At 41.7% G+C, this 14,560-nt stretch overlaps 2 protein-coding genes across 3 annotated transcripts in view; one reads left to right on the top strand and one right to left on the bottom strand.

Moving 5' to 3' along the window:
* HIBCH (3-hydroxyisobutyryl-CoA hydrolase) overlaps positions 1-6,971 on the top strand; it is a 38,688-nt gene extending 31,717 nt beyond the window's left edge. The window contains exons 13-14 of the mRNA XM_014306819.2: positions 19-52; positions 4,995-6,971. Coding sequence (XP_014162294.1) covers positions 19-52; positions 4,995-5,110 — 150 coding nt within the window. The 3' untranslated portion in view covers positions 5,111-6,971. The remainder of the gene's footprint in view (positions 1-18; positions 53-4,994) is intronic.
* A 2-nt stretch (positions 6,972-6,973) lies between these two features.
* The window catches only part of CUNH2orf88 (chromosome unknown C2orf88 homolog), a 20,443-nt gene continuing 12,856 nt past the window's right edge, over positions 6,974-14,560 (bottom strand). For both annotated transcript variants that reach the window (XM_031056722.1, XM_031056724.1), the window contains one exon: positions 6,974-10,690. In XM_031056722.1, coding sequence (XP_030912582.1) covers positions 10,268-10,531 — 264 coding nt within the window. In that variant the 5' untranslated portion in view covers positions 10,532-10,690 and the 3' untranslated portion in view covers positions 6,974-10,267. The remainder of the gene's footprint in view (positions 10,691-14,560) is intronic.

The raw sequence follows: 14,560 nt of genomic DNA on the forward strand, positions 1-14,560 counted from the left end.
TTTTTTGTAATCTTTCAGAAAGGTCATGACTTCTACGAAGGGGTTCGAGCAGGTAAGTATCCGCACCAGAAACACTCCTCAAGCTTAATAGCACACACATTCACAATTGTGGTGCTTCTTTGGAAACCACTACCAGTGCATGCAGCAACAGCCCAGAAAAAACTTCCCAGCTTTCCATAGGTTTTGCTTATTGGACTTCTGTGTGGCCAAAATTTGTTATTGTTCCAAAGCACAAGAGCCATGTTGTTTCCTTTGTGCAATTTCAGTTCCCTAATGTTATTTATCCACCTGGTTGCACCATTTCACATTTAACACAGAGTAGTGAGTAGTTGCATGCATCACTTGTGTCCAGGCTTAGTGTTGCCACAGAGCTGGTTCAGCCAGCTACACAATGCTTTGAGACTCAAAATCAAAAACAACTGTTTGTATAGAAAACTGTTAGAACAAAGACTTACTTTCCCCCCTGTCCAGAATATCTCTGAATGGAAGTGTCTTACTACTAAAAAACTATATGTGTAAACTTAACATAAACTAATTCAGTATTTTAAGGCATTGGTCAAGAGAGGTAGAGGTAAAAGCAGAGTAGTGGCTCAGCAAATTCATCCAGGGGACAGACTTCAAGCCTGTCCTTGATCCTACTGCTGATTCACTGTGCAGTTTTTCAAACCCAAAGTCACATCTGTTAGGAGCTGTAGCAATTATTTATGTACTGTTCATCACGAGATGAAATAAAGCACAGGCTTTTCCCAAGGAGCTTACAGTACAAGGCATTTGGATGGATAAGTTTTGGCTGGACTTTTAATTCACACAGTTACATACTCAAGTATTATCATCTCCTCCTCATTGTTTTAGATCTGTCTTTATAAAGCAGTTGAATTCCACTTGAGGAATGGATATTAGTTGGAGTGGCTGCTATTAGTAACACTGTACTAAAGATAGCCTGGGGTGAGAGATGTAAAATTTATTCATACAGCATGGGGAAAGTTTCTGACTTTAATTAATTAGTCTTTAGCACTCATTAGCAGACACTTCTTTGAAGAATTTACCACACATGTTGAGAAGTGGTTTTCATTATGTTGGTAATGGGGACAAGGGTACCTTAAAAATACTGTTCCTGGGATATATTCTAAATCAGCAAATAAGCTGCTAAAATGCAGTTATTCAGGAAGTGACAAACTCCAAGTTTGAGAGTCAGAGGAACACCAGCTGAATTTCTCCTTGCAAGGCACAAGGTCATGAAACCATCTGGGATTGCAGTACAGTACAAAGGCAAATCCCTTGTCAGTATGGCCAGGAAATGCACAAACTGCTTGTAAAGACAGACGCTGCAAGAACAGCAGTTGGGAAACTTCTCTTTATACAGGATGATGTAGCAAAAGTTTTAACTATATCAGGGGAAGAAAAAAGCAAACCCACCAAAGATCCAAGTGCACTGAGGGGATTGCTTATAATAATAATAATTTGTTTTGTTCCCGAAATACTTTTGTTCTCTGCTTACTGCATAGATCTTGTTCTCAAATTTTCAGTCTTAGCATTGCTTCTCTTGTTGCAGAGGAGTGTAGAATCTGACTCAAGATCACTTTTGTAGTTTGGTCTAATTTCATAAAAATCATTATCCATCAATGTGCTGAGCATCCTTTTTAACAGGAAGGGAGATTATTAAGTACCTCACAGCACCAACCATTGTGAATAAAATTGATAGAATTGTTACATATTAGCTTTCTCTTTCCTGAAGGGTTACATTACAAGCATTTAAGGAGCCAGTTCTTGACCCTCTCTACCACAAAAAGATGCACCATCAAAAGCAGTTGAGTTACAACAATCAGATTTTAGTTTAAGAATGTTTCTCGGCAGCCAATGGCCACAGGTCAGGTTTTACTAATACCTTTCATCTGCTTCAAACCATAATTTTAAAAGGCTTTCTAGGGAGTAGTTTTAAAGCTTTTTAAACCTGTTTTGACCTGAGGTCAAAATTTCTTTTTTATTTTTAGCCAGATTTCTTTCAACCTGAAAATCTGCTGTGGCAGTCTTCCCTGTTTATGATTCTTGTGATTGGAGTGATTAAAGAAAAGCCAAATCTCTTAAAGTGTAAAACATGTGGATCATATTTCACCAGCATTTTCCTTTAAAATGGTAATTGTGGACTTGGAACACATTAGGTATCAATTTTTCACCTTGATTAATAGAACAATATGTCAGCTAAGAAATGCATAGGTTGGGGTAGTTGCCAAGAATTGTTGTTCAAATCTTACTGCCCAAGAAAAGTGGTAATTTTTGAAGTCAGTGCTCCACACATCCAGGTAGGATACAATCTCAGCAGCAAATCTCAGGGACAAATATCTGTTAATTCACCCTCCTAACTCTTTGTGCAGGAATGTGCACTTGAAATTGAACTGTAAAGGTCTTCTACATCTTGCTGATGCTGCAAAGATGATATTTCTGTGCAGCTTCTGCCACCTTCCCTGCAGGGCTGGCAGATGTGAGCTGTACCCTGGGCACCCCAGGGCCCTGCATGAGCTGAGAGATTTTATGGCAGCAAACAGAATGTCAGGGGCTTGGAAATACCAGAGTTTAGACTGTGCTGGAGGAAGCTCAGCAACAGAGCACTAACTGAAGTCTGGTAAAGTCACTGCTACTGAACTGAGGGGCTTGGGATTTTGATTAAAAAAGGTGAAACACAAGAACAAACCCTTAACATGATGTCTGTGCTCAGTTACTTTTATCATAATGAATTCTCTTAGCCTACCTTAGAAGTCTTCAGAATTTGGTCTTCTTAATGATTGATCTCCAGCTGGAAAGATACAAAATATAAAAAGTCAATGCAGAAAGGGAATATTTTCATGGTTCTACTAGAAAACAAGTATTTTGACTCATACAAGATTAAAGACTCTACTGGAAAGACCATTATGAGCATTGAGTTTATCCTCTAGAGTAAAACTGGCTACAGATCCAAACAGAAAGATGAACTTGACTAGACAGCAGTACCCTGGAGTGGAGATCTGGCAGCACTTACTGCAGTATGGCAGAGGGGAAGCTGTACTAACATACACAAGGACCCTTTTTCCTCTCTAATTTAAACCACCTCTAGTCAGTGCTGACTCTTGTCAACAACAGACTGTGAACTTCAACTAAAACTGAAGAAAATCTGCAGATAATTTTTATTCCAATGGAATAAATATAGTTGATTTGGAATAATTACATCTTTTCACCCAAGCCAATCAGTGGTTTCACTGTGTTCAGAAATACCCTGCAGGATCACAGCTTTTCAGTAAGTTATCCAGTTGAACATGACAGTAAAAGCACTCTTTTACAGGACTTTTCTTCTAAAGAATTGTCCTCATGGATTCTGTTTCCAGTGGAATTGCAATTTCCCATATGATAGGTTACCTTTTACAATTAATTTGTTTCTAAGGAGTCCTTAGTTCCCTGTTTACAATAGGTGCAGGGCTCTGATTTGCCTTTCTCTATGGGGATGTAAGCTAAAGCATTGTGATGCCTGTATGTCTTCAGCTACAGAAATATTAATTAGTGCAGTTATCATTTGAATTGTGTGTATTTTCTAGCCATTTTCAACCATTGGATAAAGACAGAAAAGTTAAAGAGAAGTTTTCAGGTCACATTTTTTTTTTTATTACCAGTTGGTGGGCAGACCATTGTGCCTGTTACTTTGATAAGCACAGTCTCTAGGTAGGTATTCTTTTAACTGAACATAACATTCCATCCCCTTACACATTCCTCATCTGGGATATTTCTAGTTCACTCAATAAGAACAAACTCAGTTTAGAAAAACATGACAACTTACCCAAAAACAGCAGTTGTTCTTGGAAATATCTGGTCTCTGTGAGTGTCATAGTTCACCTGCCTTTAGAACCATCCTCCTCTAAACTCTTTGTCAGAAAACAAACAAATAAAGGCCATTCTCAGGAGAAAAGTTTGAAATGTGCTCCCTCTTCCTGCCCATCCTCTCTTATATGCTGTGGGCTGTGTTGGTCAGGAGGTTTTCCAGGCCACAGGTGGATCTCCAAATCAGGTGCTGATCTCACTCATCTGAAGGGAATTGGCAATCAGTGCATCCTAGAGAGCCACAGTTCTTACAGCTGTTCTTCTTTAAATGATAAAAATGTCACATTTTCAGTAGCATCTTCATGGGTTTCTTAAAGCCTGAAAGGTGCTTGGAAGGATGCTCTGGAATTCTCTTCATACTGGTAATTTTTACACACAAATTAATTCCCTCTTGTTTGCTAATGCAGCCATTGCTGACATGCCTTCAACATTCCTGTGACACAGGGCATGTTCTTTGGGAATTGGCATTTTCTTGTTAGTCTTTTACATGTGATTCACTCAGTGATGGTTTTTATCTTCAGTGCTGTATTTCCCAGGCTGCAGCATAAAGTCTGTGTACTAAGGTTATACAGATTGTCACAGTTCAATCTACCCAGGCCTCAGCAGCTGTCAGTATTTACAAATAAACACCCTCAGTTCCCACAAAGACACCCTGCTTTACTCTCTCCTCGTGAGTTATTTCATTATTAATGTGATGTGTTTAAATTAGCTGTAGGCACTTAGCACCACTGAGTCATCTCCTGTACTCTCCCAAGAGTCAGATTTTGCACAGAGGTGTGAAAGCCTTGTCCAAAAGCAGCACTGTAAAGTGCCATTCACAGGCTCCCATGAAGTGTAAGTCAGCCATGAGTGGCAGGTCTGACTAAACCACTCATTTCAGGCCTGTTCCTTCAACTCTTGGGCTGCTCTGAAGTGATTCACTCTTCCTTGTGTCATCCAGCAACTCCCAGAGACATCTCTGGGTAGGTCACAACTCAGGAACTTTGATTAGAGTAGAAACATCTGTGTTACAGGAACTCTGCCTTCTCCAGAGCACACAGATTTGTCTCCCCCATGGAATCACTGTAGTGATCTGTCTCGATGCAGTCGTAAGTCACTTTAATTAGAGGAAGTTCATGAGTAACTTTGGTGTTTCTCTGTTCACCTGGCAGTGCTGATTGACAAAGACCAGTCCCCCAAATGGAAGCCAGCTGCTCTGGAAGAAGTCAGCGATGAATTTGTGGACAGTTGTTTTAAATCACTGGGAAACGATGATCTCAAGCTGTAAAGAACAAACCTATTGACATCTTATCTATCTGCTTAGTTCTGTGATACAAAAAGTAACTGCAGTGTGATCAGTTTGGACAATACTTTTTTAGCTAGCCTGAGATTCACAAGTCTATTTTCCTTTTTTTTTTTTTTTTTTTTGCATTCAGGAACATTCTCTGTAATGAGAAAATAATTGTATCTCTGGTTAATAATGGGAGAAATCACTTCAAGGCAAGTTGTTATGTTTACTGCTTTACACAGTGATTAACATTTAATTTTTTGCATCAGCTCTTAGTTTAGGAGGAGCCCTTGGGCAAAAGAGCACAATTTAAGGGGTGACCTAATAAGCAAAAAGTCAAGAGACCTTTTGTGTTCTTGGCTCTGTCACTGATCTGGTAAATTGGGGTTGTGCCACAGATTCTTCTGTGTACAATGAAAATAAAATATGGTTAAACCTTTAATGCAGTCAGAGCTACAAAGGAAAATGCAAGACAGAATCCATGGTGTTAAATGTCCTTTTAAATAAAAGCTCAGACTGATACATTATTAGTCTGAGAACAAGAAATTGTTCTATTGATTAAACACTTGTAATTTTTCAGCCTTGCTGTGTGATGTAAACATTGTTTCAAATGTGATAATCTTGCCAGAGCCTGAAGCACACTTCTCTTCGCTTGCATAGCCCACTTCTTAAAATGTCATTATGTCTGATTCAACTGCATAATCAGTATTTCACGATTTCAGAAAATTGCTGGTTTTTCTTGGTCTTACAGTGGTGAAGAAACAAGTGCCTCAAACCTTGCTGTGAACACCAAGCAGCAATTTCCAGTGCATTCAAGGTGGTGGGGTTCTGATGCTGATAAGACATGAAGTTACACAACAGAACCAGAACCCCTTGATCCAAGTATTTGTGAGAGGGAAATTATTTTTTCTAATGTATACAGACAGCTACTAATCTTTCTTCAACATTTTGCCTTCTTTTTTATGCTTCAGCAGAGCACATAGCAGTGTTTCTTTCTGCTTACTTCTACACTTACAGGCAGGTCACAAGTACAAATTTTGGCTTCTCTGAAGAACAAAACTTCTGTTCAAATGCCACAGTCAGTAACCAGCATGGGGAGTGAAAAAGTCAGAGCTGCAGCAGAACCATTGTGGAGTTTTCAATGTTGGGCAGTTTTTATGACCAACAGCAATGGTCTGCAACGGCTTAAGGCTCCTTCCTTTCTAGGAGCTGTTGCCTGGAAACAAAATCCAGGAAATTCAACTACCAAGAGTGACTTAAAAAAAAATCAGAGGGGAGCAAATGGAGAGCTAAATCAAGAAAAAATGGCACCTTGCTTTGGCACTAGAGACTTGTAAGATAAAATTATTAAAATTTCAGCTGTGAGTTTATGGTACTGTGGACATACTTGTTATGGGACTGTCCTTGAGTTTAGTTCCAAAAGTAATTGAGATTTCATTAAAACCTCTAGGTAAGTCTGAAAGTGTCACAAGACTTCCTACCTCAAGCTGGTCCCATAAGAAGTGCTCCCCTGTATTATTTGAAATTTTTATATGTTTTACATTCATAAACAATTGCTATTTTAAATTTATTTTTAAAAGATTGCTTATCTTAATAATTCCATTATTTTTGTATTAAAGGAGCAATATTCAGCCAACTATATTAAATGAAAACCACAGTAATTCCCAGGGTGTAGGGATCATGCCTCCTTTGATTGTACAAGATCTTAGGAAGAACATACTTCTGAATTAGTAAACTTTGACTTGCATGTTCAGTTTCTTCCAGAATTTCTGTGAACAGGAATTATCTGAAGCTCAAGGTAACGAGATCCTGTCCAATCTTTGCAATCTTGTGTTTTTTTCAAATAAAAGGCATACAAGCAGATGGTAAGTTGAATTTTATTTGGTCCACAAGAAAATATTTTCCACAAAAAATATTGTAAAAATATATTGTAGTGTGTTTTATTTGGGAATACTGATGTGCCTTAGTCCAGAAACGTCAACTTTACAAAGTTGTGCTGCAGTTAATGTATTTTGAACCATTATTAGAATATCAAGTCAGTCACATCATACCCACTCAGATTAATCTTGTTTCCTGGAGAAAATATAAAGCAAATGTATTTTAAACTCCTAAATAGAAGTAAACAGTTTTGCAGAGTATGCCAGTCCCAAACTGGAGTGCCTTTATTACACAAAATGAAGTCAAAGAAGCAATGGTAACTTAGCTGGAAACCCACTGTCAGTGGCTCTAAAACTCTAGCACAGCTTAGCATAAATTTATTTTGGTGAAGAACTCTTTATTTTTACAATGTATTAGTATTGTGCCTATTAAATGTACAGCAGAGCTCTGGGGAGTTATTTCCCTCCATCTCTTATCAGACTGTAGCACTGAACAGATTTATTTTCTATTAAGGGTAAGTGCATTATTTTTAAGGACAGCATCCTGTAAAAGAGATGATTTTCCTGGTGAAAAGCCGTCTCCCTGTTGTTTGCTTTCCATTTGCTGCGTGCCTTCCCTGAAGTGCCAGTGTCATGGAAAGCATCCTAAAGCAGCTGGAATTGCACTTGGGCCACTCTGGAGCTGCTGGAATCTTCAGGCACCAGCGAGGGCCGAGGTTGGTGGCTGCAGGTGAGGGACTGGCTGGGCCACCAAGCAGCTGGTGCTGAGTGACCCCGGGGGCAGCTGTGGGGCAGGCAGGGCAGCCACCCCACAGGGGAGCAGCCCCCCCACAGGGGAGCAGTCCCAGGGGCAGTTCAGGGTGCCTGGGTGACCCCTCCTGTGGGTAATGCCGAGTGCTGATCACAGGGGATGCTCTGGTGGAACCTCAGCTGTGTTACAACTCTCTCTGCCTGCTGTTGGACTGTGCAGCGGCAGCCTGCCAGCTGGGAACTGCTCTCAGAGGGGCATCTGATATTCCTGAAGAGTGTCAGGTGCTAAGGCTACATCCAGAGGAAGGATTTGAGACGTGGCAACAGGAAGCACTGCAGCACCTCACTGCCTGTAAGTGCCTTGTACAAGGGCCAGGGCAGATCCACCTCAAGGTGCTCTGACAGTGAGTGCAGTTTTCTACCTGCTCCTCACCTGCCTGGCCAACAATGGCTGTGCAGCTTTGGCTTTTTAATTTTAATTACTGTGGTTAGCAGTGTTCACATTCTCAAGCCCACACTCATATTAGAAAGGTTGGCCCTTTTTTTTCTTTTTTGTAATAAAGCTTTATTTTAGCTAGAATAAGAATATTAATATTTTTTAATACTGAGGTTAAGCAATATCCAATTGATATGTACTGACTTGATCAGTGTTTTGGCTTTGCTTTCTAACTAACACTAATATATGGACGTATTTTAAAGCAAACAGAATATGATAAAATATGTGCTGTAGAATTTGAAGGAGTTTCACTTATCAGGAGAATTTAAGTGAACCATAAAATCTTAGTCCCACTTTGCAAATGGCTTTGAAGACGACTACGTAACTTCAAAGAGGACGACATTACAGCATAAGCTGATTTTGTTCCCTTTTCCAGCAAAAGCCTGAGAACAGCCTTAATACCAGGTCACTGGGAATCCAGTGTGGTCACTGGGATTTAATGGCAGCCTTGTGCTGTGTCACGGAGAAGCATTTTTCACCCTTCATTCCTGATAAAACCACTTCCCCATATAGGTGAATTTCAACTACCCAAGTTTGTGTCACAACATTTGTAAAACAGCTCAATTCATGGACTGTCTTTCTACAGCATTTGACTTGGTCCTCTTTCTGCTTGCTTCCCATTGCTTGAAAAATCATGCTTTGGATCATTTACTAGAACTATGTGTACCTTTTAAAAATAGTAACAGCTTTAGCCAGTATGGAAAGCATTTCTCTATAAAATGAAAACAAAATGGATCTAGGAAAAAGAACTATGTCTTAAACTGGGCATCACAGAGAAAGGAACGAACAGGTGGTAAAAGCCAAGCTGTTAGAAGGCCTTCACTTTGTATAAAACATCAGCAACATTGTACCTTTGGGATGAATGAAACAATCCATCGGTGTCCTGATGTGTCAAAGAGCAGCTGTGAGTGCAGTGAGTCAGGCTGGGAGCCCTGGGCAAGCAGGGAGCTGTGTGGGGATGCACTGGGGGAGAAATGCAGCCCTTGAGCTTTGGGCCTAAGGCTTGGTCCCTCACTCTGCATTCAGGGCTCTGCTCAGGGCTGCGGCTCCTGAGGCTCCTGCTGGCATTGCCATGAACAGGTTTTCCCATGGGGAAGCAGCAGCCTACAGAAGCTGAAGGAGGATGTCCTGTCCCAAGGGTGGTGCTACAGAGTGCAATTGCAGTGTAGTGCAGCCAGAGCTGCCATGAAGCAAACTGTCCTAAAGCACTGCCACACCTCTGAAGGTTCCTTTCACTAGTTACCAGCAGTAGTTTTTGCACATCTCTCTGGGTTACAGTAAAACAACAAATCCTTCCAAAGCGGCACCCTAACACAAAAAAAACCCCAAACAAAACCAAAAAACCAAACAGCTTTGGTCTGAACACAGCAACCAGATGTCATTAACCTATCTTACTGCAGGGTTTTAGAGACAAGCTCTCAAGCATTTACAGAAGCATCTGTTAATGATAATGCACTGCTTATTGACACCAGCACGTTTCTCACTGGTTCACTTCAATGGAAAGTGAATAGCATCATCATCCAAATGGCTCCCTGAATACTACTGGGGTTTGCAAAGCGCCTCCCATCACCTTCATTTTGTGATTTTACAGATTTGGTTAGGTCACAGAATCAAAAGTAAAATTTATGATAGCAGTAACCTTTGCTACATGCAGACCTTGATTTCACTTTAGCGAAACGCAGACGAATTCACCAAGCACAGAGAGTTCATCTCACCTACAGACAGACCACTGATCTTTTATGCAAAACACAGAAATAATCCACATTTTGTCCTCTGTGGCAGTGCTTGTAGAGGTGCAGGGCAGTCACAGTCTTCTCATCCTCCTTTTAACGCTGATTGCTGCTCACATCCAACACATACAGAGTACACTCAACATATGGCTGACAAGGAATGACACTTGATGGACACATTCTACTGCAATCCAAGTGGTTTGTTAGCAATCTAGGCTGAAAGGCAGATTTTCTCAGGCTCTCCCTGCAGACACCTCCCCACAGCGATGCTCAGGGGACAGCAGGGGCTGTCCTGGCAGGAAGCTCAGGGCACGTCGCTCTCGATGAAGGGGATGTCGCTGTACTTGCTCTCAGTCACCGCCCACTGTTTGACCGCCTGCTCCAGGATCTCCCGGGAGAGCCGGTGCGCGTAGTCCAGCACGGCGGCGCTCGAGGGGCCCTTCTCCTCCGCCTGCACCGCCAGCAGCGACGACTTCTCCCCAGCACAGCCCTCGCTGCCTGCCCCGATCCGCTCATCCTGCACAGCGTTGGAACCTTGGAAGGCAGCCTTGGATTTGATGCATCCCATGGTACATTGGAAAATGCAGCTGCAAAAGTCAGTTCAGCAGCATGTTTGGATAACCTGGAAGTGGTTCCCTTGTTCGGTGCAGCGTCGCTCCTTCTTGCCAGTGGCTCCAGTTATTTTCAAAGAACAGAACATCTCCTTTTGTGCTTCTTCCAAGGAAATCTGTCAAAACAGTGTTTCACATAAAGGCAATAAATACGTTACCATTCTCAGTGAGCTCAAAGGAAACGTAAATTCACTACAGGCGCTTGGAGAAGCGGCTTAAGTAAATCTCTGCCCAGCGTGCGTAAAATGTTTTTATCAGTAACATCCATCTACTACAAGTAGGCAAAGTTTGACCTGAATTCATGCTGCCTTTGCATGCAATTCCCAGTACGGGATGTAGGCCATCTAGGAATGTAAAATCTTATAAAAAAAATAAAGTCTGTTTCTTCCAAGGTGGCAACGTATTATGCTTCCCCTGAAACTGCAAACAACTGCTGTTTAGCTCCAGGGACTGGTGCTGCTGGAAATAAACACCAAAACCACCCCACAGCAGCACCACACAACCACCATAGCCAGAGTCCAATGTCATGGCTGTCACACGCCCTCTGGGCACGATGACACTAATTCCCAGTGTCATTCTGCTGTTGCTGAAGGAGGCTGGAGCAGGGCAGCCACCAGAAGGTATTCACAAGGAACAAGAGCTGGTTTTGTTTTTTCCCTGGAGAGGGTAGGGAAAGCAGCAGCAGCCCGCTGTGATCGAGGCAGTTCCAACAGAGCCGGAGCACCATTCTCACCAGAGCAGGACAGCTCTACACCCAGAGAAGGCAAAGTGACCAACAAAACACCTGGCAGAGTCCTTTTTGAGTCCTTTTCAAGTCCTCAAGATCCAGAACTGGTCAACTCTAAATGTGGATTTTTGTTTACTGGCCTACAAAGCTGTTTCTGGGGCTACTTCCTCTCAGGCAAAGCAGAATCTCACGCTACGCCTGACTTTGCCTGGCATGCGCTTACCCACTTATCAGAGTTAACAGACTGCCAGCCAAAATAAAGACTGCACAGCACAGAAACCAACTGTTCCCTGCAGCTTCACCCAATGACGTTGTACTAAGGTCAGCCAAAGTTAAAGATTTTTTGTAAATAGCCTTTGAAAACACAATCATGGCAAAGATGTTAAGCCTTATTTATTTCCTTTATACACTGGAGGAAATAGGGGCTCCAATCCAGTAACCTGATCACAGGCAAATATTTGCAGAGGAAATCAATCCCACTTGCAGGCAAATGGTGCTTCACAGGTAGGATGGGACTTCCCCAGTCTAGCAGCTGACTCAGGAGAACCAGATTCCTGGGACAAGCTCCTGTCCTCTCTTTGCTGCTACATAAAAGCCATTGCTACCTGTTTGTAGGGCTGAAGTGCAGCACAGAAGGAGTGGCTGGCACTCCTGGCAGGAAGTCAGTCCTAAAGGGCTCCAGAAACCACCAAGTCCACACAAACAGTGTCACACCTTTAGCTGTGTAGCAGGATTTCAGCATTGTAGAGGAACGTTTGTAGACCACCTCAGAAAAGTTCAGTGAGTCTCTTTGTGCCCATTGACCTGTGCAGCACGTGCCCAGTGCTCTGGGACAGGCACTGTAGTCCACAGGCCTGTAACACAAACCCTGCTGCCAAGGGCTGACCTCTACTTGCAGTTTTACCCAACACAGAGGAGAGCCAAGCTATCAGATTTTTATTCCAATAACTCATCATTAAATGAGTAAAGACTGGATGGATAACTTGTCATGAGATGAGTAAACAGCAGGATTCTCTTCACTGCACAAAAAACTACATTTATCCCTATGTCCATACCCATGTCTGTCCATCACATACACTGATCAAACTTAACATGCCACCAGACCAGAGGCCAAGGAGAGGCCTGAAAGCAATTCAGGCAGCTGAATAATTCAAAGCTTTAATAGTAATATCTTGTGCATGTCTAATTTCAATATTTACCATCAATAAAACATTAATACTAATCACTTCCACTTGCTCTTCTGGACAAATACGTAGATCCAAGTACATGGTAAACAATCACTGACAGCAGGTACCACCCAGCACTGCTGATGCCTGAAAGCTGCAGTCTTCATCCAGGCAAGGTAATGCACAGCTGCAGTGTATTCTTATCAGAGTTTATCCTTGACACTTTCCTTAAAATAGACTTTTCAGATTTGGATTTTTTTATCCAAGTCTGGAGCTATAGTTTTCCCTTTTTTTTTTTTTAGTTTTTTAATGGAGGTCTGTTAAATAGAAGCTATTTTTATTTAGGATTTTATCATTGCTTTAGTATTTCCCTTGTGCAGCTGGAGATTTCTGTTAGGGGACACCCTAACAGATGAGTTAGTGTCTAGTGGAAAGGACAGAATGGAGTAGAGGGAGGATAAACTTCTCCTTAAAGCAGGTAGGGAGAAATTCCCTAAGATGAGCATCTTCCTCTGCAGAACTCACCACCTCTGCCTCTTTACCTGGGCCAAGTCAAACGTTCCTGGGACTGTCCTACACAGAGGGCAGGGCAGCTCTAAAGGCAATTCACAATTCAGAGGGCAGACAGCAAGGCAATTCACAATACAATTCAACTGTTCCAAATCAGTTGAGCTTCAAAGCCAAGTTATGGACCCTAGTTTGAATTCTTGCCTGTTGCTCATTTCATTCTTTACAGAGCTCAGTACTTTCCAAGCCGCTGCAGTGAGTGTTACAGTGCCCAGTCTACTGGAGTTAATAATTGTTGGCACAGAAATAATTGCAAATGAAGCTGCCCTCAACCTTCTGGCTGCTTCCTTGTTTTGCTGACAGCCCTTGCCTGCACACACGTGGTGAAATGCTGTTTAAATCCTCTCTGCCTAACTCATCTCCAGAGTGTTAAGTTCTGGCAGATTTTAACATCTCTACCTTTCCTCTCAACGCTCATACCCTGAGAGGGAAAAACCCAACAAATCAGAGCAGCTCATTTTACTCCCAGCATGATGCTGCATCCTGTAACTGCACAAGGCAAAGTTGTGTGACAGAAGCCTGTTTCTGTCAGTGCCCAAGCTCTGCTCTGTGGCCAGCTGTGCCTCAGACATCACTGCATGGATGGTTTGGGGCTCAGGCCAAGAGCTCTGCAGTTCCTCACGTGGCAAAGCCGCGGGGCTTAGCTGGAGCCAGGGGTCAGCGAGCTCTGCTTGCTCTGCTCACCCTCAACCAGGAGCTAAAGCAGCACCATCAGAAACCAGAACTCATCTTCTCCTTTTAGAGACAGATTTTACAGTCGGTGAAATGCTGATTTATTCATCTGAAAAATATAGGCTACTAGTTGTGCTCCATTTTACTGGATGTACAGTCAAAATGTTTTTAAATGCTTCATTTAACTTCAGCACAACACTGTGTATGACTTTAATGGAAGTCTTGAAAACAATCAATTCCATATTGAAATTGGAAGTTCCCAAGAATAAGTTCAGATGTTTTTTCACCTAATACTTTATTTACTGTGGTAATAATAGGAGAGAGAAAATTTTGAGGGGGTGGTAGCTGAACTCAGCAGGCACACTAGGGCTAAGCAGTCTCTTTGCCAGCCTGGCAAAGTGTTTCCTGCCAAGGTAAGTTCATTTCTAACTACTGAAGGAAACAAAAAAATGGTGAAAGGATGCCTGCAATTCACTATTAGACAATCTAAAATAGAAGAAGAAAACATTAATCACATAACTGCCATTTTAAAAAACAAACAGGATTTTTTAAAGCATTAAAATAATCAATAAAAATAATTGCAAAAAGGTAAACATGCAATATCAAAAATTAAGAGTTTCACTGGCCTCTGGAATACATAATCATATGATGAAAACAGGCAGAAGAGCAAGCATTTTGCTGTTATGCAACATCTGTAGCCATCATAAACAGGTAAGTCATCTCCATGTTTTCCATCCATGAGAACCTCAGGAAAAAACCTTGAAGTTCAATATTACACTATAACAAACTGCTTTCTGCAACACTTTATGTTACAGCAGTCACTGTATTAAAAATAAGCCATAGTTTTCAAAATA

Source organism: Geospiza fortis, unplaced genomic scaffold, assembly GCF_000277835.1.
Source record: "Geospiza fortis unplaced genomic scaffold, GeoFor_1.0 scaffold112, whole genome shotgun sequence".
Taxonomy (NCBI): domain Eukaryota; kingdom Metazoa; phylum Chordata; class Aves; order Passeriformes; family Thraupidae; genus Geospiza; species Geospiza fortis.